This window comes from Trichoderma reesei (genome assembly GCF_000167675.1).
Source record: "Trichoderma reesei QM6a unplaced genomic scaffold TRIREscaffold_12, whole genome shotgun sequence".
In the NCBI taxonomy this organism is placed as follows: Eukaryota; Fungi; Ascomycota; class Sordariomycetes; order Hypocreales; family Hypocreaceae; genus Trichoderma; species Trichoderma reesei.
This window is the reverse complement of record NW_006711159.1, coordinates 299550-322545: the sequence shown is the minus strand read 5'-3', so window position 1 is coordinate 322545 and position 22996 is coordinate 299550. Positions and strand designations below refer to the sequence as shown.

General features: G+C 53.7%; 10 protein-coding genes across 10 annotated transcripts; 2 read left to right on the top strand and 8 right to left on the bottom strand.

Moving 5' to 3' along the window:
• Nucleotides 1-1859: 1859 nt before the first annotated feature.
• TRIREDRAFT_78961 (uncharacterized protein) lies at nt 1860-3161 on the bottom strand. The gene is made up of 3 exons (XM_006966219.1): nt 3100-3161; nt 2470-2897; nt 1860-2365 (listed from the first exon to the last, which is right to left on the bottom strand). Exons 1-3 carry the CDS (start codon nt 3126-3128, stop codon nt 1971-1973), a joined length of 852 nt encoding a protein of 283 aa, XP_006966281.1. The 5' UTR covers nt 3129-3161; the 3' UTR covers nt 1860-1970.
• A 1086-nt stretch (nt 3162-4247) lies between these two features.
• TRIREDRAFT_78960 (uncharacterized protein) lies at nt 4248-5834 on the bottom strand (the record flags this gene model as incomplete). Its single annotated transcript, XM_006966218.1, has 4 exons — nt 4248-4850; nt 4924-5054; nt 5111-5398; nt 5486-5834. The coding sequence occupies 4 exons, from the start codon at nt 5832-5834 to the stop codon at nt 4248-4250; spliced, it is 1371 nt and encodes a 456-aa protein (XP_006966280.1).
• A 1646-nt stretch (nt 5835-7480) lies between these two features.
• TRIREDRAFT_78958 (uncharacterized protein) lies at nt 7481-9800 on the bottom strand (the record flags this gene model as incomplete). The annotated part of the gene is made up of 2 exons (XM_006966217.1): nt 7481-9360; nt 9527-9800. The coding sequence occupies 2 exons, from the start codon at nt 9798-9800 to the stop codon at nt 7691-7693; spliced, it is 1944 nt and encodes a 647-aa protein (XP_006966279.1). The 3' UTR covers nt 7481-7690.
• Nucleotides 9801-11332: 1532 nt separating this feature from the next.
• TRIREDRAFT_78956 (uncharacterized protein) lies at nt 11333-11944 on the bottom strand (the record flags this gene model as incomplete). Its single annotated transcript, XM_006966216.1, has 2 exons — nt 11333-11683; nt 11806-11944. 2 exons carry the CDS (start codon nt 11942-11944, stop codon nt 11448-11450), a joined length of 375 nt encoding a protein of 124 aa, XP_006966278.1. The 3' UTR covers nt 11333-11447.
• A 989-nt stretch (nt 11945-12933) lies between these two features.
• On the bottom strand, nt 12934-14096 carry TRIREDRAFT_78953 (uncharacterized protein; the record flags this gene model as incomplete). The annotated part of the gene is made up of 3 exons (XM_006966215.1): nt 12934-13252; nt 13325-13859; nt 13988-14096. The coding sequence occupies 3 exons, from the start codon at nt 14091-14093 to the stop codon at nt 12934-12936; spliced, it is 960 nt and encodes a 319-aa protein (XP_006966277.1).
• A 776-nt stretch (nt 14097-14872) lies between these two features.
• On the top strand, nt 14873-15252 carry TRIREDRAFT_4373 (uncharacterized protein; the record flags this gene model as incomplete). Its single annotated transcript, XM_006966133.1, has 2 exons — nt 14873-15067; nt 15127-15252. 2 exons carry the CDS (start codon nt 14873-14875, stop codon nt 15250-15252), a joined length of 321 nt encoding a protein of 106 aa, XP_006966195.1.
• Nucleotides 15253-15336: 84 nt separating this feature from the next.
• Nucleotides 15337-16503, bottom strand: TRIREDRAFT_108463 (uncharacterized protein; the record flags this gene model as incomplete). Its single annotated transcript, XM_006966214.1, has 5 exons — nt 15337-15572; nt 15644-15911; nt 16004-16029; nt 16094-16186; nt 16302-16503. 5 exons carry the CDS (start codon nt 16501-16503, stop codon nt 15337-15339), a joined length of 825 nt encoding a protein of 274 aa, XP_006966276.1.
• A 1182-nt stretch (nt 16504-17685) lies between these two features.
• TRIREDRAFT_63547 (uncharacterized protein) lies at nt 17686-18317 on the bottom strand (the record flags this gene model as incomplete). Its single annotated transcript, XM_006966213.1, has 3 exons — nt 17686-17868; nt 17936-18016; nt 18069-18317. 3 exons carry the CDS (start codon nt 18315-18317, stop codon nt 17686-17688), a joined length of 513 nt encoding a protein of 170 aa, XP_006966275.1.
• A 1738-nt stretch (nt 18318-20055) lies between these two features.
• TRIREDRAFT_4370 (ER membrane protein) lies at nt 20056-20783 on the top strand (the record flags this gene model as incomplete). The annotated part of the gene is made up of 3 exons (XM_006966132.1): nt 20056-20088; nt 20157-20240; nt 20328-20783. The coding sequence occupies 3 exons, from the start codon at nt 20056-20058 to the stop codon at nt 20781-20783; spliced, it is 573 nt and encodes a 190-aa protein (XP_006966194.1).
• A 552-nt stretch (nt 20784-21335) lies between these two features.
• On the bottom strand, nt 21336-22894 carry TRIREDRAFT_108460 (uncharacterized protein; the record flags this gene model as incomplete). The annotated part of the gene is made up of 2 exons (XM_006966212.1): nt 21336-22573; nt 22825-22894. 2 exons carry the CDS (start codon nt 22892-22894, stop codon nt 21336-21338), a joined length of 1308 nt encoding a protein of 435 aa, XP_006966274.1.
• Between the last annotated feature and the right edge of the window lie 102 nt (nt 22895-22996).

Genomic DNA, 22996 nt, shown 5'->3' with positions numbered 1-22996 from the left:
CAGCCACTCACAACGACTCCCATCTAGGTGTTATGAGTGCAAGATATCCCTCAACAGGACTCATCAGGTACGGCTAAAAGCAAAGATGCCCTTCCCTAGCAAGACAGATCGCCCTCATCTCGAACCGTGTGGGATACCTTTGGCAACTCTGTCAGGGGGGGGGGGCCAACTTTGAATGATCCAACTGGCACGCTAGCATCAGCCGCAGGAAACGGGCCACCGTATGACGGTGTTGCATCTTTTGGCCAGCACTTGACCACACCAGAGCATCTGCGCATGGAAAGAAGAGCAACATGGCAAGGGGATCCGCAGAGGTGCAGCGAGCAATCTACCGTCCATCGTCACGGGGGTCGAGCCTCGAGTTGCGTCGGGTGTTTGCTTCCAGGGGAGCCATGCGGACAAGGGGGGTTTGATGCCTACGAGGAGATGGATACCAAACTGCGTAAGGTACAGTATGCACGACGAGTATGCGTCGGGTATTTTCCCCCTCAGTTGCATTGCATGCGAGGCAATCTCTCGAGTCTCTCTCTCACTCCGGACTCTGTCTAGGCATGTTCTACCAGGTTATAAGTCATAAGATATGACGGCGTCTGGGTACTAGAAGCCCAGGGGAGGCCGGAAATTCGCTGCGCTCCGCTCCGTCCGTTCCTATCCGCACCAGGGCTTTGCCCGCGGGCGCAGTTGAGCATGGGTCTCGGTGAAAGGACTGGAAATCAGGCACAATCTGATGATCTCCGACTGAGTCCTGATTAGCAAACAGTCATAAATACATGCTACCCGCGCATGTTCCTCTAACTGTTGAAGGAGATGTGGGAAAGCGGGCTAAAACCCGCGAATATCACGATCAACATTCCTCGTTATACACATTGCAAGTTCAAAGTACAGAGGAGGCGGTTTAGTATGTTCGAGTGATTTTACGGCGATGATCTTATCCGCCATCACAATGGGTAACTCGTACTCCCTAGATGTGCGGAATTCTACGCTGACATGATGAGGGGGACATACGTATGGCATGCAATGTGCTGGCCGATTGGCTCCCTATTGGCGTGCAAGGCAATACCCTCGACTCTTTGTTCATCAACCGAGCTTTGTGTTTTCTACCTAATTCTAAATTCATACCTAGGCTTGTCTTGCAGATGGCGATTAGCAGTACCGGGTTTGAAGCATGGTTGTCTGACTGGCCTACCTAGACATTATCTGAGGCCATGGACTTGGAATCTGTAAAGAAACACCTTGCTAGTGTAGGTAGAACGAAGTAATACCAAGTGGTAGGAATGTTTTTATTCAGGAGAGTCGCAGGTAGTAGGTACAGCAGGCTTTGGATTGATACGTTATTCACCTTATCTGCAGCAGTCCGAGCAATACAACGCTTCGATACCTTAGGTAGGTAGGTATGATGGCCTTTCCGAGGGAAATGGTCGCTTTTCCTTTTAACGGCAGAATGTAAGTGGAGCGTTGTCGAACGATTCTTACCTTGATTTCACATTTGCTGCTTCTGCTACGACTCTATGCTGCTATGTATGGTACAGAGCCATTGCTAGGATTGTCTTGTCCTCCTCTCGGATTTTGTGGAAAGACAGAAGCAAACGTAATTCGGCTCTACCAAGTACATGTAGGCCTGGTAGACCTCGAGTGAGAAGACCTTATTACCACATATAGAGACTTCGACGCTCAAAAGCGGGAATACACTCAATGGGAAAGAGTCCTTCCAGAGCATCGCAAGATGGTGGTATTTGTATAAAGCAGACAGAAGGACAGACACGATAGCAAAGTACGCCCCCCTGCTCGATACCAAGCACACAGATATATATCCATGTCGGCTCTCAAAACAAGAGAAGAAATAAAGAAACGCTTCATTCAAGCAAGCTCTTTCAAAAAGTAAAACAAACAACAACATCTCGCTATCTCCCAAACATCTAAACACACATCATCATAGTACATCCCACAGCATAAAACGTGAGAAATCAATATCACCGCTTCATGCTCCCAATGAGCTCCCTCTGCGTCTCCCTCTCCCTCGCGCCCTCGCTCAAGCTGCCGACGCTCCGCAAGTCGCCCACGACGTCCTTTGCCTTGCCGAAATAGACGTCCTGCAGCAGGTTGCGCATCTTGAGCTCCATGTCCTCGACGAGGCGGCCGACGTTTGCAATGTGGCTGTCGTCGTTTTCGACGGGCAGGTCCTGCTCGACCTGGCGCGTCATGTTGCCGCTGAGGTCCATGTCGCCGACGGTGCCCTCGACGTTGGTCGACAGGGAGAGGATGACGGTCGAGGTGAGCTTGTAGTGCGTCGTGCGGCCGCGCTCAATGGCTTCGAAGACGTGGATCGAGTCCCAGACGCCTTCGGTGTTGGTGCCGGGGGTGGCGGCTGCCAAAAAGGAATTAACACAAACAAGCTGTTAGTTACATTGCATGCATGCATACACCATGGCACAGTAATCATCCCATATGTGAGGGGGGGGCACAACGCACCTTTCTTAACCAACACCACGCCCGCAAAGCCATCGTCCAGGTTCCAGAGATAGACGCTGCTCACACCGCCCTCGTAGTACAGCTCCCGGTAAATGTCAAAGGCCTCATTGGCCTTGACCTCCATCTTGCGCACCCTCTCGTTGGGGATCGCGCCCTCGCCGGCGCCCTCGCTGCCGCCGGGCCCGACGCCGCCCACGCCGCCCTCGTCCAGCGGCGGGTCGAACTGGTTGCTCCATGGCGAGCGGTAGCTGTCGCCGTCGCGGTTGTAGTCGCAGAGGAGGTAGTCGCGGCCCGTCTGCTTGCAGCGCTTGACGGTGAGGGGCTGGTCGACGGACGACAGGAGGTCCTCGGTCAGGTCCGGGGCCAGGGAGATGATTGCGTTGAGGTGCTCGCTCGTGTGCTTGGGGTTGAGGCGGCGGAGGAGGTCGCTTTGACGAAGGGGTATCAGTGGATGGAATTTTTCATACGTGACTTTTGGAGGCTACGTGTTGGGATCGTAGAAAGGGCAGAAATGGTCGTGAGAAGGCATCAAGGGGGGCGGAGAGAGCTGGTTGGGAGATGCTTGGCATGGAGGGGACAACGAGAGGATAGGGAAAGGATAGGATTAGGGGAGGAAGGGGGAAAGCTCACAGCGCCGAGTCAAAGGGATCCGCAGCCATTGCAATTGCCGGTTTGCCGCGGTGGACGCAGCCTCAAGTCACAATTTCGAAAGGCGCCGTAAGTGGTGATTGTCAGTGTTGAGAGAGGCGTCGAGGTCGGTCAAAGCAGTGTTGAAGCTTAAGGAAGGTTGCTGTTCAAGGTCGCGGGGTTTCGACTCCATGGTAGGTAGGGGTCGGGTCGCCAACAAGGGGGGGTTCACGTCACCGGTAAACGGACCTGTAAGACGCCGGCTAGCGGCAGAGCAGCTGCTGATAGGAGCTGGAGCTGGACTGACCCCGCCAAAAGCGATGGATGAGCTGTTGGTGCTTGAGCAAGGACAACAACAGCTAAGGTACAGATTGACGATGGATAAATGGAGATATGCATCATGTTCCTCAAGTCCACGCATCGAGAATTATAGTTGTAACAATTGGGGCAACATTTATACAGAAAAATCAGTTGGCACTCACTGACTCTTCATCATGCATCCATTATCTATCTCTGCAATCTACTACCTCTCTCTGTCTCCAGGGCAAAATAGAACCAAGACAGACAAATGCTCCTTAAAAGGGCTTTCCTTTCCCCCCTTTGCCTTTAACATCCAAGGCAAGAGATCCAACAAGAAGCATCAAAACACACAGGTAGACACTCAAATCCTAAACTACCAAGCGCCCCTTTCCCAGACCCTCTAGCCAAAGAGACAACAGAACAAGCCAACACTGTTTCCGCCCTTGACCTTGACCCTGACCCTGACCCTGACCATGTATAGCCCGGCCCGAACCGTAACGTAGGTAAATCGTCCCAAGAACGCCCCGCCGGTTTCTTCATTCTTTCTTTCTTGCTTTTTTAGAGTCGCGCATCACATAACCGCAGCATATATCTGCGCTGCGTTTCTTTCTTCTTTCGTTTTTGTCTCTTCGGCATTTGCTTGCTGCTTTACATTATGTCAACATAGACAGTTGCTCAGGTAAACAAAACTGGTAACCCTAAGGGAGGGGGGGGGAAAGCGAAGCAGCACCACTGCTCTCTTCCCAGGAAACGAGAAAAAAAATAACAGACATAAACAAATTCCTTGCCAATGCACAAACCAGCACCAGAGAAAGGTATGAACTCCAGATTCTGGTCGACGCCCTCGTCAATCACTCAATCACAGTGTCGCATAGCAGGCAGTACGCCTGCTCCGTCCACTGCTTGTCTCCTCCTTCGAGGTCTCTCAGGTCCGTTATCTGCCAGACAGTCGGGCCTTCGTTCATCTTCAGGGTGGCTTCGAAGAGGCCCTCCCAAGGCTTCTTGGACGACTTCTTTCGCTTGCCCTTCTTGGCCGGGGCTGCTTTGGAAGACTTGTCCGAGCCGTTGGGCAGAGCCGGCGTTGGCGTTTCTGTGTCCTTGGACGACTCATCATCTCGCTGCTTGACGAGCACCTGGTCTTTGATCTCGGTGCTGGCCACAATGGGGGATTTTCTGTCTTCTCCCTCGACCGAAGGGCTCGGTAGACGGTACGGCAGGTCTTCCTTGGCTGCCTCCTTTGGCTCCTCTTTTGTGTCCTCTTTCGTCTCTTCCTTAATGACCGGTTCTCCCGACTTATGGGGGATATCGGTCCCCAGTCGGTCGTACACTCGGGAGAGGACATCGTCGAGCAGGCAGTCGTAATGCATCCATTCCTCGCACGCCTTGTTTGAGCAGCCAACGAGCGTCTTATCGGGGTTGGCGGGGGTCTTGCACTTGCAAACAAGAGCGACTGACTAGATAGAAATGTCAATATCAACCATGCCACATATACAACAAGGCTCGACAGTCGTCACAGCATGTACATACCGACAACTCCGACGTCCTGGTGTTGAACGCCTGTCTCCAATACAGAGACTCTTGTATATCATCGTCGTTTGACTCTATCCACTGCTTGACATTGACGCCCATGACCACACTTACAACATTAATAATGTCCACTGCTCGACTGTTAGCCAAACGGATGCGCATTCATTTGTGTCTCGGGTCTGCTCACTATGGTTGGAGGCGATCAGCTCGTGCTGCCCATGGTATGGCTGACGACCGGCTATTTGTTTCTTCCCATCCAGGGTACCCAGAGGCAGCTCCTCGGGCCAGTACATCCAGTAGACGCGGGCGTATACGTGATGCTCGTCCGAGGCCCGAACCTCGAGTATCCGAGCCACCCAGTAGTCGGCCTTCTTGGCAACCTTGGTAGCACCGGCGGGCAGGGAGTTTTGTCGTTCCATGGTGGCCTCGTTCGCTACATAGACAAAGTCTTCGGTATAATACTTGACGCCGTTGACTACACGGATTTATACAATTAGATATCAAAGTCTTATCGTCGGGCTTCTCTGGGACAACTGAGCAGCGAGGTTGGAAGGACAGTGACGGGGGCAGGATGGCAACTTACGAACGAAGCTGTTGTAGCGTGTCATGTCGAGCCATTGCTTGCGGGGTTCCACGGCGTAGTAGAGCTTCAGCGACTGGCTTGTCCTGAACTTGCCCTCCGGGTGGAAGACTGCGTTCTGCGTCTGGACCTTCTTGTTGGTGTCCTCGTCGGACTTGTCGTGCTTCCGCTTCTTCGACTTGGGCCCGTCCCTCTCGCTGCGCTCCGGCTCCGAGACGACGGTGACGGTGAAGGGGCAGTCGGCACGGTTCTCGTCCGCGACGGCACCGTCGGTATGACTAGCGGCGCCATCCGAGGCAGGGCGAGAGCGCTTCTTGGGCTTGGAACTCATCGCAGGGCCGGTTTTGGGCAGCGCGCCTGCGTCTTGTCGCGCGCAAAATCTAGAGAGCGCCGCGCGTTTCGTGGGATTTTCCGGGCTGGCCGATTGGTCGCTTTTCAGGGCGCGGCGACGGCTTGTCGACGAGCTGCTGCCTCGCTTTGGGTCGAGGGCGTGAGAGAGACGGGAGCCGCAAACGATGCAACGGGGAGGTGTGTGGGTGTGATGTTGATTGCGTCGGCCTCGGTCGGTATTAATCTGTCTGTATGTAAACACAAGCGCCCTCCCGATCGAGTGCCTGAGGTCACACAGGGCAGGTTTCTGCAACGGCGGCGGCGGGCCCTGGTAAAATCGGGGGAGCAACGAGATAAGGTGGGATTCCGTTATGCACCCAATCTCGTCGATGACAGCAACGGCTCCTCTCTGCGAGTCTGGCAGAAATAAACAGAGAGGCGCGGGCTGGAGCTGAGCCGGGGGAGGCGTCAAGCCACCGCAATCCGGGGTCGAACGAAGAACAAGACAAAGGGGAGGGGGGAGGCTTCTCCGAGTGCTGAGGGAGCAAAGATGGACGGGGGGACAAGTGAATCGCGCAAAGAAGTCGGGAAATGGTTGAATAATTCTTCGTTTCCTTCTGCGAACTTTTGGTCCGGGGATTTTTTTGGGCTTTTCGGTTTTTGGCCTACCGAGCAGAAGTGGGTTTTGTTTCGACAGCAGCGTTTGGCGACGAGCCAACAGTCGGTCCCTGCACGGCGGAGGCGGGGATGAAGGAGAAGAGGAGGGAGGAAGAGAGAGAGAGAGAGAGAGAGAGAGAAGATTGATATACCAAAGGGTGCTGTGAAGAGAGGTCGGGTCTGTTGGGTAATGGCAGTTGATTTCTCTCATTCAATTGTGATCTCCAAGTCAATCTGTTTTTGCTACCTAGGCCAAGATAGCAGTGATGAGCAAGATTACAAAAAAGGTCGTCCAAGAAGAGACGGGATGGAGACGGAGAGACGGGAGAGACAGCCGGCTGTACCAGCCCAGGCGCTTACAGTGGCCGGGTACCTCATACGGGTAATACTATCCGTACCTACCTATGTAGGTATACTAACACGAAAGCACAGCGGAATACCTGACAAGACGGGAACAACAACAGCCTGGGAGACGGCTCGATAGAACGCGTAACAAGAGGCCCCAACTGGGGGACGACCAACGTGAAACCCCGCTGTAGTCAAGTCACTAGCTTCCATTCGCTGCAATCAATTCCTTTTAGCGGCCTGGGGGTCCTACCTATTTAGCCGCATGGCCTAGATCCAGTCCGATCCTATTCGCGTCCATCCATTCAACTGAATACCTCCTAGCGTGGCGGTCGGACTCTCTTTACACTGTAAAGGGATCCCCGAACTAGAATGTCACTCCGAGTAAACCCGGGCAAACATGCCTGTTGTATGCAGCTGGATGATATAGAGCGCTGGTTGCTGGGACTGATGGCATTGGATATCTGCCATGTTGACGCAGATGCTGCGCTCAAGGGACCCTATACATACATACCTTTAGGTACACAAGCTTCACACCATGCGCCAACAGTAGACATATCATCCTCGAGCCAAGAGAGTCGCGTAACAAGAAACCACCAAATTATTACTGCATAGCCCTATCCATAAATCAAACCAAGATTCTCGCAGATCTCAAGGCAGAAAGAGGCCAAGTAGCCTCCAAATCAATATCCCAGGATTCCATGGCAACATCCAAAGCTCACTGACCAAACAAAAACGCCTACGCTATGCACAGCAAGTCGTTAATGCATCCCTACCCATTCGGGACGGCAACGACCAAGAGGAGAAAATTCGGCCCTCGCGACCACCGATAGATGCTATCCAAACTTCCGAATCTTACCGTCGATGTGAGGCGCTGCCATTGCCCTCCGCCGCCTCATAATCTGCCAGTATGCCTCGGGCCGCTTCCTCGTCGCTTTCGTCTTCCTCCGCATGGTCCTCAGGGTCAAAACCCTCAATGGTTTCAGCAAGCTTCTCGCCCTCTCTCTTGCCACGCTCAACATTGATGAAATAGATGAGAGGAGCTGGAAGGCCAACAAGTGCGCCGAGGAACCAAAACGCAGGTCTGATACTTCCAGTCCTGTCAATGATGGCCCCCACTATCGCAGGGCCGAAAACACTGGACCCCTTGTCGGTGATGGCATACAGAGCGTAAAACGCGGCCTCCGATCCGGGCGGGATCAGCTCGCCAAACAGGGAGCGGCAGTAGCTGCTCAGGCCGCCCATGACGAGACCGTACACGGCGGCCAGGGGATACATTTCCCACGGCTGCTGTAGTCCAACAACACCCCACCGCTTAATGAATGGCAGGTAGCCCAGGAGGCCGTAGATTGGGATGAGCTCAAACAGCCCAATGCAGACGAGAATTGTCTGATGGGGTCTCAAGTTGAACGCCCGAGAAATCCACGACCAGCCAAAGGCACCAAAGATTCCAGCCATGGTGGCGATGACATTGATCATGCCCAAAGCCCATGGCTCCATGTGGAGCTGGGTCTTGGCGAACAGAACGGCAGTGGAAGAGGTGGTAGCAATGGCATCCGAGAGGAGGAACCAGCCGCAGAGAAAGAGGGTGATATCCAGCAGACGCCTGGCCAGCTGAATCGTGCGAAACAGAGACTTCCACGCAAACTTTAGGTATACCCACCAGGAGGCGCCATCTTTGCGGCCATGTATCGTCAGAGCTGGCCCCGGCCTTGGCCTCAGCCACAGCGCAGCAGGGATGGTGAAGATGGACCACCAAGCTCCAATAATGAACAGCACAACCCTTTGGGACCATGTCGTATTTTTCATAGCAATCAGGATAGCGATGGAGGCACACTGCACGAACAAGGCAGCACTGTAGCCGATGCCGATGCCTAAAGAGGATATGTGCGTGGAAAGCTGAAGCTCCTTGGAAGTAATTTCTTCGTGGGTTGCGACTCGCTTGAGTCCATACCTTTGATGCCGATCGTTGGAAGGTAGCAGGCCCGAAGTGGAATTGATCGAGGCTCCGTCCAAATCATCGGTTGAATCTCCCATATGGCGGGAATCAAGCGGCCCATCAACCGACTCGGGCGATTCCGGCACGTACGCCTCCATCACTTCGGGATGGTTTCGAACCAGCAGCGGGAGAAATGAGTTGAGCAGGACAAAGGATGCGCCAAACGACGTGTTGGAGATGATGGTCAACACGGCGCCGAGCAGGTACGTCGTCTTGCTAATGAAGATGAAGGCCATGACGGAAATGCCGCCGAGCCAGGCAAAGGCGAGGAGCAGCCGCTTTCGATAGTTGCCGTGGTCGGCAGCGCAGCTGATGCTGACGACCAAAAGCGCCTGCAGCAAGACACTGGCGGAAAAGGTGTACATGGCAAAGCTCGCCGTGTTGATCTGGATGCCCAATACATAGACGACACACTGGCCGTCATCCTCCGATTTGCTGTCGCTGGAGCCGCACGGCTTGTCGGGGTTGGATAGAAGGACGCCATTCTCTCGAGCAAGCGTTTCTAGGAGAATTGGGATGAAGGAGGCTGTAGGAGATGATGTTAGCCGGCGACTTCTCCTTCGTCTTCGTCCAAGGGGTTAAAGGAGCTGATGGCCTAGCAACAACACGATGGATACTCATTTACACGAGTAGATTCCAAAGGCATCACGAGCAAACCAGCGCCGTACTGCAAGACAGACAAACAGACTCACCAATGCCGCAAATGACATACGTCTCGGCCGCGAAGCCGTACATGTACCAGCCCCAGATCTCCTTCTTGCTGGTCGGTCTGGCATCGTGGCCCGCATACGCCGGCACGCCCGGCCGCACGTCGCTGTCGAAGCTGTCGCGCAGGCTCATCTCGTCGTCGCCCGAGGAGTGCTCGTCGTCGGCCTCAAAGGACGAAGTCGCGTAGGATCGCTTGGACAGGATGGACAGTCCCGACCAGAAGCGCCGTCCTTGCAGCTCCGGGCGATGCGGCGGCATGGTCGCGGTCTGGCCAGGCAGTGACAGCACAGTGACAGGCCGGCCCACGTGATTGATTATGGTACTACCCGTAAGTACCTAGCAGGAGGTACTACCTACTGCCCCAGCCCAGTCGGAAGCGGTCTGTGCCTGTGCCTGCTGGCTTTTAATGCTAATGCACCCCGCGCCGTTGCAGCAATTCGCGGTGGACACAAACAATCATGAGCCGGCCAGAGGCTGGAGCTCGCATCCGTGCGTCAAAAGTCCGTGCGATTTCGGTCTGTTGTTGCTCGGTTCGAGGTTTGAAGACTGGCATCAGCTGTTTCTCCGGCCGGATGCTGCCTCTTGCTGACGACCAGGGCGGTGCCGGCCAAAGGCTGAGCAAATCAGGCTCAACAGAAGCACACCGTGGCTAGTATGTAAGGTAATAGGTAAGCCTCCAGACAAGCTCAAATCTCCAACAGCAGCAGGCGGCCCAACCAGAGGATCAAATCCCAGGCACACATCCTCGTGTTTCCGGCGGGCGAGATGCAACCCTTTATGTGCCTGCTGCACGATGAAGCAGCTCGATCACGTCTCCCCCCCTCCTCTTTCTCTTGCATGCGCTGCCCTTCGCTTATTCGCTCCCGGGCGGCCCTAACGGTTGAAGACGCCTCTCGTTTGCCGACGGTCCTGCTTGAGCCTATCTACACTTCTAAACATGGACCTGGCCCTGGTTTAGCCCTCTTCTGTTCCAGGAACTAAAGGCCGTTTAGCATTGCTCGGGTGGAGAGCTCCCGCGTCACTGACCCCGTTGTGCCAGTTTAGCTGATGCTACGCCGTGCTGCTGCTCTCCAGCTTTGCTGGGTGACGCGCTTTTTACTTGCGACTTTTGCAGGTCAGCTGAGGTTTAGACATGGTTCTGCAGGAGGCGCTGAAACCAAAATGTCGAACAAAGTCCGCCTCGTTTTTCCTAGGACCAGAGTTTCGATTATTCCCGGGTTTGGCGCCCATGAGACCAAGCTGCTGCGTTTGACGGCGGCTTAAGTGGGGGAATTGCAGTGTGAAGGCGACCAACGACATGGGCAAGATTGGCGGGCGACGATCATGGCCCGTCTTTTTGCTTTTGGTGGCGTGATGAGAGCTTTGGGTGCTGCCGGGTTCTCATTCTGTGATTGCGAGGACGTTCAGTTGCCAGCCACTGGTGCAATGAGAGAGACAAAAGGATGTTGAACATACTATATCCTATAACCAGTGGACGCCTGAGCCAAGAAGGAACATTGAAGGCATTGTACTACACACTTTCCTCGACGTCACCTATATCCCAGAGGTGACTTCTTCTCACCGCACCCATCGATCCGTCAACTTACTCGTACAGCTTTCTGCTATATGTACAGCACGAGCACGCAAAGTCTAGAGGAGTGGATGTGGCGCAACTTGACTCATGAGATTTATTCCGCTTCTTATAATTCGTGTCATCACCTTGGAATGACAGCATCGCAATAGCAATATAACTCAAGTGCGACAAAATCGAAACTCAACGACGGGGATATCATATGTGTACTCCAACAAGGGCGACTGGCGGAATCCATAACCCAACATCGTCAAACACCCCTACCGACAATGCTTTTGTTTTTCTCTCCTCTCTGGCCGCAACGATTTCGCAATCCCCGATAGTAAAGTCGCCTATTAGTGCTTGAATGCGCCAAACAACTTGGACTTGAGCTTGTCCGCCAGCCCGACCGGCGCCACAGGCCGAGGCTTTGCATGAGCCGGCTCGTCAACACGATGCTCGTTGCCTGCGCCGCCGCGGCCTGTGTGGTATCCTTGCCCATCCTGGCTCACGCGAACAGCAGCTTCGGGGACAACGTCCGTATCGTTGCGATGCTTCGACGTGGTCCCTACGTCGGCGATATTGCCGGCACCTGTTTCCAAAGTGAACAAGTTCATTATTAGCTGCGATTTGCTTACATGAAGATGATATTGGCAGGTCATGGGGCCGGAAAGTCATTGCAAATGCGCAGTTTCAAAAGAAAAGTAAACGCACCTCCTCGGCCAGCGCTGAATGCGCCATCACCATGGCTGCCCATGATTCCGGTGCGCACCACCTCGCCGTCGACATATTTCGTATCGTCCACGTCAATGTTGCCCGCGCCGCCGCGGCCGTGGGACACTTCGGTTGCCATGATGGAGAGAGGTGTTGTAGGTTTTATCGCAGCTCCGCCTGTGCGTGCGTGAGAGAGTAATACCTATGAGTTTCAACTGGAGCTGAGGGGGGAGAACTCGATTCTTGCTTGATTCGAGATGTTATGAGAGCTGTTGAGCGGCACCTCTATGTTGTACAAGGTAAGATTGAAAGATAATGAAAGCTGATCCCTTTTAACTTTGTCTTTTTCACAATCTACTACATCCTAGGGATTCCGGGTGGCGCCCCGACAATCTTTATAGCATCAACGCCCTCGAGCGATAAGCCGAGAAGAGGGAAATGGGTTGCCCAAAACGAATGCGCCACATGGCTGCTCACGTCGGAAAGTCAGTCGATTGACATTGTTGGAAACGACTGGCACTAGTAGCGGGATAAAACGAGGCAAGCAGACAACATTGGACGAGCATGTGGCAGAGACCCCGTTATCGGCAGCCCGTCTCTCCTCTCTCTCTCTCTCTCTGTCTCTCTCTTGCTTGCTACTTTTCAGCCGCGGCCATCGATTTCATCATACCTGAGGTATGTAGAGAGAGAGAGAGAGAGATAACATTCGCGAGTTCTGCTTTATCGCACCAGCGCCAAGACTAGTGGGGAGCCAGTGAGAGGCTGCGGGGGGAATGGCCGTGTTTACGTACCTGAATTTGGTGACATTCGCCGACAGGGTTGCTTATCAATGGCCCGAGAGCACCGATTAGGCACTATCATTATCAGCCCTTCTTTTCGATCTGATGCTGGCACCATGCATATGAGCTCATACATAGCTGGTCGACTGATTGATTCACCTTGTTGGCTGAACCATGTGCTGCCATGCAGCTTAAGTCGCAAACAAGCTTGTAATATTACCGGCAGTCACTCACACACGACCTGCACCCGGCTACAATCTCCACGCTAACACTGTCCCTGTTCTGACGGTAATATCATCATGTTCATGTATATATTTTTTTTGCTATAGCCCCGACCACCCACCCCTAGCTACACCTTGCCCGCCCGGCCAACCTGCAGAATCTCGCCCGTCAACTGCTCGTCGCTCCGCAGCACCGGCCAAGAAGCCCCGTCAGCCTTGGCGAGAAGCAGCTCCAGCTTCGTGCCGAGGACCTTGAACGACGAGCCTTCCGGGTTGACTGTCCCGTACAGCGGGAACGTCGCCGTGTATCGCTTCGGTGTCGGGTCGCTGGTCGTGAGGTCGAGGTCGACTTCCTTTTCCTTGATGTCGACCTTTGATGTGTCCTTGTTGATCTTCTTGAGGAAGAGCGATGCGATGACCTGTGTGGGGGTCTGGTAAAAGTCGTGTCTGGACACCCAAGGTCAGGCGAGATTGCTCATATGGTACCGCAGGTCATGGTTGGATGATGAGTAGACTTACCGGACTGTCGTGAGTATTTCCTCGCTGCCTGATTCCGCCTTGTCCTTCTTCCCACTGCCGACAAAGAGATGCTTGTCCTTGGTCTTGCACCCCTCAATCTTCATAAACTGGTCAAACTCTAGCACCCTCCTCTTGCAGCACGAATACCCCTTGCTGCCCTCGTGAAAGATGGGCACGCCAGGATGGTGCACGCACTTCTCCCCTTCCCTCGCAGACCCCTTCTTGTACTTTGCGCTGCAAGCCTTGCGGCGGCACTCGGCCCCGTCTGGAATGTCCAAGCTCGGGTCGTCGTCCTCGGAGTCCGGGGGCGGCGGCGGAGGCGTGGGGACGTGCTGCGCGGGCTGGATCGGCCGCCGCGTCGGGGCGGATACGCTGGCCTCTGAGATCTTCTGCGCGAGGGCGGCCTCGTCGAACTGCTGCGGCCCTTCCTCGACCGGAGGGGGCTTCTCGGTGGTGGAGTGCGTGCCTGTTGTGCAGGGGGGGATCTCCATGAATTCGTCAAAGGTTAGGACTCGCGGCTTGCAGCACTTCCATCCTGGAACATGGTCAATTCAGACTGTACATTGAGGGTCGATGACATGGAGTAAGGGAGGGGGGGTCTAGTTTGTTTTGTATGTATCACGAGACGGTGCAGAAGGGGAGCTTGAAATCAATCATCGTTACCTTTCTGCCCCTCGTGGAAGATGGGTGGACCGGGGTGATATTGGCACTTTTCGTTCGGGTCAGTGAACTCTTTGCCGCAGCCCTGACGGACACACTTTTGCGCCATTGTGACTTTGTAGAGCTGCAGGAGATTGAGAATGGACAAGCTGGTATTATAAGGGGCTTATGATATCGTGCAACATGGAGAAGACTGGGGAGATGGAGAAGGAAAAGAGCAAAGGCAGTTAAAAGCCCATGGACGAGCTGATGTGGGTATTAGACCCGATGGGATCTTCTAGAAGTGCGAGGATGACGGAGCTGTGTGGTCTCACCGCTTTCCTATTTCGATGCGGGGTTCGGCGATGCTGGAGCTTGGTCTGGATCAGGATCGCGATTTGGACGGGAGTTGACTGGCAAAGTGGCTAATTAGTCGAGGAAGCTCCATTGGTAGGTTATATCTTGGGTACTACAGCAGTTACAATTCTTGAATACGAGAAAGAGCTTGTAAGATGAGGGTCGCGAGCGTATACATGCTGCATATGATGAGTAGCTAAGGCATTCGACTCAACATAGGACTCTGACAGCCATTCACGCTACAATTGAAGTTCTATCCAAATAACATGATAATAAATGCCCCTTAATTGTCCGTCTAAAGCCTCTGCAACCTAATCAAAGCTGCGCCAGAATTGACATCGATGTAATTCATCCCATATCAGAAGAGCAGAAAGCCCACCTTGCCCAACTTACACGAAGCATCTGAATCGGCTTCTCCCGGCTTAGTCATCACATCAGCCCACCTGCTGCACAAGTCACTCGCAAAGCTTCACGATTCGAGTGAAACGAAAACTCATCGCTCAGACCATCACTGTAATTGATAGTACTCAGATTTATCTACAGCTGCTGAAAATGTTTGCCACCAGACGCCTCTTGCAAGCCTGCAGAGTCACTCTTTTTTCCAGGGACGACTGCGGTCTCTGCACGCAGGCCAAGGGCGTGCTTTCCAACGTATGGGACAAGCGGCCGTTTCTATACACGGAGGTGAATCTGGCCAAGGAGGAGTCTAAGCACTGGAGGAACTTGTACGATTTTGATATCCCTGTCGTAAGTGCTCTATTTAATTCTTGGGGTCAAGTGGTCACTTCTTGACGGTAATTGTTCAGGTCCATATAAGCAAAGCGGAAGCCGGCGAGGAAGACATCAACAAGGCCAGCAAAGCCATCAAACTAATGCACCGCTTCACGGAAGACCAAGTTGAAGCCAAAATGGACCAAGTGGAAGGCAAATAGTCTCTGTTGTCTCTTTCTTTGTTGTCTTTATCCTTCTAATCTACTACCTATAATAGACAATCCAAAATAAGCGCTTCCCTCTATCTAACTCCTGGCCACGGTGAGAGACTGCTTCGCAATCTCTTCGATGCCCATGTAATCCGTGACAATGTGCACCATGTCGAAGCCTTGCTTCCGGCACGTCTTGGCGTGCTCCGGGTCGAGGGTGTAGATGCCGCTCTTCTTGCCGGCCTTTTTGGCGGCAGCTTGGATCTTGAGGAGGGCTTCTTCGAGTTGTTGGGGGATGCCTTCCGCGGTGATGCGGTGGCCGATGTTGTTTCCTGGGGATTGTTCGTAAGTCACGAGTTGGAGATCTCTTACCGGACATGGGGGTTTTAAGGGGGCGACGTACCCAGATCAAAGGGTCCGACGAACAGCACGTCGATGCCCTCGACAGCAGCAATCTCATCGACCGCCTCGAGAGCCTCCTTGGTCTCGATCTGGACCATGGTCAGGACAGACTCGTTGGCTTGCTCCAGGTAATCGGCAGAGCTAATGGTGCGCCCAAACTGCTTGGCCGAGTAAGGAGATCCGAAGCCTCGCTTTCCCCAAGGGGGGAACTTGGAGGCCTGGACGAGGTCCTTGGCCTCTTGGACGGTACGTAGTAGGGGGACAAGGACCTGAGTGCCGTATCAGCATCAGTTCATTAGCGATCCAAATCAGCTTCTGGATGTCCGTTGCAAAAGTAATGGTCGTCGATAGAAGCACGTACGCCGTGAGCTCCAGTGTCCAAAGCACCTGTGTTCCATCCAGTCAGCTTCAATTTCCCAGCATCTCATGTAAAACTCAAATGATAACTCACGCTTCACCATCCAAGGCTCCATGCCTGGAATTCTAACAACAGGAGACACTCCCAAAGCCGCAATAGCAGGAACAGCCTCATGCATTGCCCGGTCTGCCACGCTCCAGCAACAAATTTCACACCGTCAGCTCAAACCCTTCATCGCCATCTACACAAACTCGCATCATCACAGAGAAAAGTCAGGCTCAAGCCATAAGTAAGAACGCACCATCCAAGCCTCCGTGCTCACAATCCACCACCACCCAGTCCACGCCCGACTGCGCCAAGAGCCTCGAAATCGTCGACCCGGGAATCATCTGCCATCCGCCCAGGGCAGGCTTGTTGGCGTCGAACAGCGCCTTGAGCTTGTTGCCGTCGCGTAGCGTCGCCTGCGAGCCGCCGGGGGTTGCTCCCGCTGCGATGTAGGACATTTTGAATGGATTGCTGAGGTGAAGGGCTGGACGGTTTCGGAGTATCAAGCGGGGGGTTGCGGTTCTAAGAAGGATGGAATTCATGCCTGTTTTAGTTGTGTGACCTCTAAGAAATACACACATAGAGAGAGGGGGGGAGTTGAGGATGGTAGTAGGTGTGTAAATGGATCTTGAAATGAGAGTGGACTGAGGGGCTGGCACGTCAGAGGAAATGGGGTAAATCGTCCCTGTCTTCTTTCGCGTAATTCGTGATTGGACCGGCTGCTCGAAATTGGGTTGTTTGGGTGTGGGAATGGCACGTTTTCTGGGAGATCTGGCTCGGATTGGACTTACACACTGAGGGGGTCATGGGTCTCCTGTTGCCGATATCGTAGGGGAGAGTGCGGGGAGAGCGGCGGCGGTGCCAATATGAGTGTGGGGGAAATAAGGGGGAATAAAGTGACACCTAGGACGGGGAATCCATCTACCGACGAGCTGTCACCGGCATTATGAGGTGATTGACTGCTTATGGATGTCGGCGATGATTGTCTGCTCCAACACGGTTGCACAAAGCGAATGAATATACACGTAAGTATCTGAGTGGCAATGGATGTAAGACGCATAAAGATACGGAGCTCTCGTCAGCCGAGATGGACGCCAGATAGCGAGCAAAAATCAGGTGATATCCATTGGTCTATCAGATTGGATCGGTCTTTCGGTACATGCAGAAACGACTCTGGCTCCGGGTTTTCGTTCATTTATTTTTCCCATTCCCATACGCCAAAAAAAAGAAGTCCATCCGTTGATTATGATCGAGTCCAGTCTCAAAATCTAATCATCAGTGGGGGGAGAGACTGCCTGTCCGTTCATTCTATCCGGAAAAAAAAAAGGGAGGACATGGAAAAAAGCGTCCACAAGCACGCATAGCTGATAGTGGTCTTTTCTGCTTTGTTCGAAACTCCAAAGGGGGAATTACCCAATCTCCTTTGGCCGAACTCCTGCGAGATCAAGGCATGCCAATGAGCTGATGACGCGACTGCAATGTCTTTGGCCGTTGACATTCGTCTCACATAGTAGCTTTGACGCACTCAATCGTGTGCTTGATCGCTGTCAGGCTCGAGGGATGTATGGATGTTTATAATCCATTAGTCTTGGAGGCATCTGTTCACCAGCGTTAGTAGTCCATACGCACAAGAATTCACATCATCCAGCATACCCTAGGTAGTCCTCCTTGATGCTTCCAATGGCCCACATTTCGCCGACTTCTGTTCGCGTGCCAATAATCTTGACGCGCACATGCGTGCCCGGCTCGATGACGGTGTCTTCGTTGTTGGTAAATTGAGGGGGGGTCGCGTTGGGATCCCATTTGATGTCGCTAGGTATCAGCTGCGATACTGCGGATCAGCAAAGCTCCAAGTCGCCATGACGGATTGCTTGAGGGACAAGAACGCACATGGGCAGACACAAAGAGTCTGAGCGGGCCGGCCTGGGCGAAGAAACCCTGCGGATTGATGGAGTAGACAACGGCATCAACCTGATCAGGGTCAGACAACTGCTTCCCACAACGGGCGCAGATTTCGCCTTACCGTCTCTCCTTTGAACGGCCGCCACACGACGGCACGGTAGCCAACCGTAAACTCTGCAAGTCCGTTGCCTGGCAAGATCTTGCCTTCGGAAATGTCAAACGTGTCCATGATGGAGATGATGTAGTAGCTGCCGGCGCAGGTGCCTTCGACATCTTTCAGCAGCTTGCTAGTAACAAGCTCGTGCATGTTGCGGCCGAAGTAGGACGGATGCAGGGTCACCCTGCGCTCCATGTTGTAGAGGAAGAACATGATGGGCGGCGAGAGAGAGAGAGAGGATTTCGTGGGAACCAGGACTCCAGAAAACGGCGGGACGAGCGATTGAGGGCCTGGGCAGAAAGCGACGGATGAGCCTCTCTAGATGTAGCTTCACTTTCCCATGTGCAGTCGTATCTCGATCTCGCGTGGGCGCACGCGCGCGGCAGGGTATGTCAGATGGTCAATCGGGGGAGGCAAGGAGAGGCAATCGACGTCGGCGGAGAGAGGGAGGGCGGTTGGATCGAGACCGGCGACAAGGCGGGAGACGGATGATGAGACGATGAGGGATGGAAGCCGTCGAAGCAGACGCAACACGCACAGCTGGATCTCTGCGCTTTCGGGTGTGCGTTGCTGCCTCGGCTGGACTGAAGGAGCTGGCGCTGAGGTAGATGAAGATGGAACGCGACGAGGCTGCGATGATTTGGTTGGGACCTGGAATTTCTCTAGAGCCGGCGCTAAGGGACTCGCAGGTGGCCTGTGCGGCAGTTCATCATGCGGTCGAGCTGATTAGGTAAGGCTGCCGTGCAGTGCATCGATGAGGATTGCCTTTGGGGCTAATCGGCCGCATGGGACGAGCAGCGGAAAACCGCAGCCTGAGGTCATTCGTGCGATTGCGCTGCATTGAAGGTTGGGGTAAGACGCAGAGCCTATTTACTCCGCATACAAGCCAGAGTAGGGGTCTGTCACATGTCTTTGGAAAGTTGGAGTGAAGAGGTGAATGCCGTGATATTGTCTGGTACCTACATGTAGAGGTAGGTTGGTAGGGTAGCACAAGCTGTACATATGCAGCCTGTTATGTAAGATGAGATTAAGATGAGCAGGAACCGACAACAGAACCCAATTGCTGAGCTACTGCGTGACATGGAATTCTGCTACCGTGAAGCAGCGCAAAGAGGTAAACATGAATGACTTGACCATGACGCCGTCCACTTGCTATGGGGGCTTGTTCAGGCTATAGGCAGCCTCGTGCGATCCGATGGCTTCGCGCCTGATTCGAGTAATGTCCATGGTGTTCCATGGCGAGAGTCGCAACCCAGCACAGGAGCTGAAGGCTTCTGACTACTCGTACCTCAAACAAGACGGTTGAGTCACGGTCAGAAGAGACCCCCTTTTCGAGCGTCGCATCGTGTCATGTACAGCTCTGTTGATATGCATCAATCCCCTCCCACCGCGCTCTGAATCCCGTCCATCTCACCGTGTCTTGCACACTGCTGACCCCCCCAGGCTCGCGGCGGGAGTGGAGAGGATTGACCCGAGGCTCCAGCTGCTCAACTCGCTGAATCCCCACCACCTTCGGGGGCCATCAGCGCATTAAGTTCCTCCACAGCGGCCTTCAGCACAGAGGCCCGCACAGCACAGCACAGCACAGCACAGCTTTCAGCGCTTCCGGCGCCGCGACGTTTCCACCATCCTCCTGACCTCTTGCATCCAATTCATCGCAGCTCCAGCCTGTCGCTTCCAGCTTTTCCTCCCTCCTCTGCTCTCCCATGCCGGACCGGCTCTCATCGCTTCCACCTCGATAGCACGCTGCCCTGCGCCGATTCCGCGTCGCATCTCTCGCGCCTCCTCCGCCGTGCCACCGTGTCCGATTGCTTTTCTTCCCTACGTGCCCGGCTGGTTCGCGCCAATTCTTCGGACTGGCGGCAGGACTCCAGGTTGGCCATCCGCATTTTGTTGAGCACTTCCCGGCCTTGTCCCTCGCCTCCTTTCTCCCGCTCCGGGCCGCGTGAAAATGTCTCTGGATCTGGAAAGGCACTTGACGTTTGTGAGCACACCTCGCCTCTTCTGAGCCTCGCTCGGGCATTCCGGCTGACTGTAGAACTCCCCTCTCAGTATGGCGCCTATCACCATAACTCGGTCAATGTGGCCATTCACATGGTCTGCGTGCCGCTGCTCCTTGTATCAGGGTTCACTCTGGTACGTTCAGGCCCCTTGCCATCTCAACAACGTTCAGCTAGCTGGTATTTCTGACATTCTCCTTTTTCTACTTACTCTCTAATCCAGGCCACGTATACGGGCACGCTCATTCACACGCCTAGCTGGCTCACCGTCCCGTACCTGGATCTCAACCTTGGCACGATCGCTGCCTTTCTGTATGCAGCGCTTTACCTGCTATTAGAGCCGGTGGCGGGCTTTGTGCTGGCCGCTTTCTGCCTCGGCAGCACCGCGTTTGTCAACTCATGGCACCTCCGTGATCCCACCACGACCTTCCAGGTTGCCCTTGGAGTTCACATCGTCTGCTGGATCGCACAGTTTATCGGTCACGGTGCTTTCGAGGGTCGCGCCCCTGCCCTGGTGGACAATCTCATCCAGGCCATCTTCCTGGCCCCCATGTTCGTCTGGCTCGAGATGCTCTTCAAGCTTGGATACCGGCGCGAGCTCCAGGCTCGTGTCGAGAAAGCCGTTTCGAGGGAGATTGCCAAGTTCAAGAACGCGTCGAAGAACGGCAAGGCCAACTGAACCAGCATGGCCTCATGGCTCGAGGCTTTGTCCTTGAGAGTGGCAGCTGACAATTTTTGGTCAATGCTCAAGGCGTGAATCATTTTTTACAAGTCACCACGACAACCCACTCTTTACCCTTCAATCAACGAACTTGGCGCTGGAACCGGGACCGGATAAAACCGCAAACATGATCCAATCGACCAAGTCTTCCATTGCGTCAACTTGCAATCTACAAGCCACCCATCTCATTAATCTGATCTTAGCGGAGAATCTTGATGTTGCAAGCAAGCGCTCTCAATCATCTGCATTGCCAGATGGGCTAAAGCCGCCAAAAAAGTTTTTCATTTCTACAGCGACTACAAGCAGCGACGGTGCGGTACTTCGATGCTACCTACAATGGACAAGTGCACAGCATCTGCACTCATACATATCACGCACAATGTATCAAAGGATGTGGTGGGCACACGGAAAAAGTACGGTATGCCATTTTGTTTGATTAATCGACATTTGTAACATTTACCAGCCATAGGCTCTGAACAAAACGAATAAAAATCATCAAAACTACAATTCTTATTCTTCGCCTCTCTCCACCTCTCGTGCTGATGCGCAGACAAATGATTCCATCGAAGGCTGTCTTTGGAGACCCCTTTGAAGCATCTTCAGAACCGAAGTCGACCGGCTGAGCCTACCAAGCGATAAGGTTGACACGTTTCGGTTGCCCTGGCTGTACTCTAGCAGACCAGTGACGCTGGTAGGGCTTGTTGGAGACCTCTCGCAGAGCGGGACCAAGGAGGAGGCGAACCAGTCCAAGTCGAGATTTTGCGTGACTATGTCCTCTGGGCGGTGTCTTCGACCACGACGAGCCCCAAAGCCAAGATTCCGGGGTGGTACGAGACGAGCGTCGGTATGAGGTTCGGTATGCGATGCAGTTCGTGGTTCGGGGCGTGGCGCAGGACGTGGATCAAGATGCGGCTCGAGACGATTATACTCGTTGCGCAGTGAGCTGTTGCCCGTATCCCGAACTCGCCTCAGACGGGGAGGAGGAGATCTTACCGGATAAGATACTGAACGGCCGACGCTCGCACTCACCTTGGTGGCCGTGCTTTTCTCGCCCTGCTGCACCGACTTGGGCTCCCGCCCTGCCGCGAACGGAGGAGCGCTTGCCCGCCTTGTACCGTTTACATACACTTTACCGTCTTCGCCTTTTGCTTCGCATTTTGGGCAGAGAGTAGCACGCCGCTCGAGCTTGGGCGTCTCGTGGCGCTCTGGTTCGTAGGAGTGGAGGGAGAGGGCAGAGAAGCAGGTGAGTGAGTGGTGGTGCTTGGGCTCTCGCTGGATGCAGGGGATCATGCGACGGCACATGTGGCCGCAGTCGTATCTGATGATTTGTTCGCACATCATTTCTGTCGACATCACTAGTCGGAGGAGTGTGTTCGCAGACGAGCTCGGGGGATGCTGCGAATAGACGTGGTGGTCAGGTTGGAATCTTTGACTGGCACGCCCGTGCGTCTTATAAAGTCGGTTTGCTTTGCAAAAACATGCAGAGAGATGTTGTTCAATACGGAGGGCGTTTTGTGGTTCGATTTCGTGAACTCCATTGTGTTCTGAAGGAATGTCGAACAGCATGTGACGAGCGTCCGAGCAGTCGACGTGAGGAGATGTGAGTTGGGTTGTCTTGCGAGTCACTGCGAGTAGGTCGTTGGACTTTTGGAAGGGGGTTCGGTGAATAGATGCAGTGTTCTCAAGGTGGCGGGCGAGAATTTGCTGGAGCTTGCAACGGTTCGTTTTGCTATAATGAACGAGTGTATCTGATGGGATGGGATGGTCCTGAAATGTACTGAACAAGTTGCTTGAGATAAGATAAATGTTTGCAGGTATCTAGGCTTGGAGATGGAGTTACTCTACGGCGGTCCTATGGGATTCTAAGGAGTCCGTCATCAAGAAGTAGAAGTTCGTTTCTACACATTTGCAACAGTAACATTGGATCCAGAGCCATGATGCTTAACATATCTGATATTGGTGAAGCAGCGCGTATACTTGCATTCACAGTCGCACTTACAAGCAGTGAAGACGCGGATCCGGGTGAGATGAAACTGAAGAAATGGCGCGGCAGTAACAGCAACTCGCATGTTGAACCTGCAAGCAACACTCTAAGGAGGCGAGTGCCCTAAAGCTATATTATCTCGCCCCAGAAGGTGTTTAAAGGCAGTCGAGAAGCTATATATACTTAA

Bases quoted from the DNA above. Each gene is read 5' to 3' on its own strand.
- TRIREDRAFT_78961 (XM_006966219.1), bottom strand. From the start codon at position 3,128: ATGGCTGCGGATCCCTTTGACTCGGCGCT. The intron at 2,898-3,099 runs GTGAGCTTTCCC...CCTTCGTCAAAG, and splicing joins GATCCCTTTGACTCGGCGCT to CGACCTCCTCCGCCGCCTCA. The intron at 2,366-2,469 runs GTGCGTTGTGCC...CCTTTTTGGCAG, and splicing joins CGTGGTGTTGGTTAAGAAAG to CCGCCACCCCCGGCACCAAC.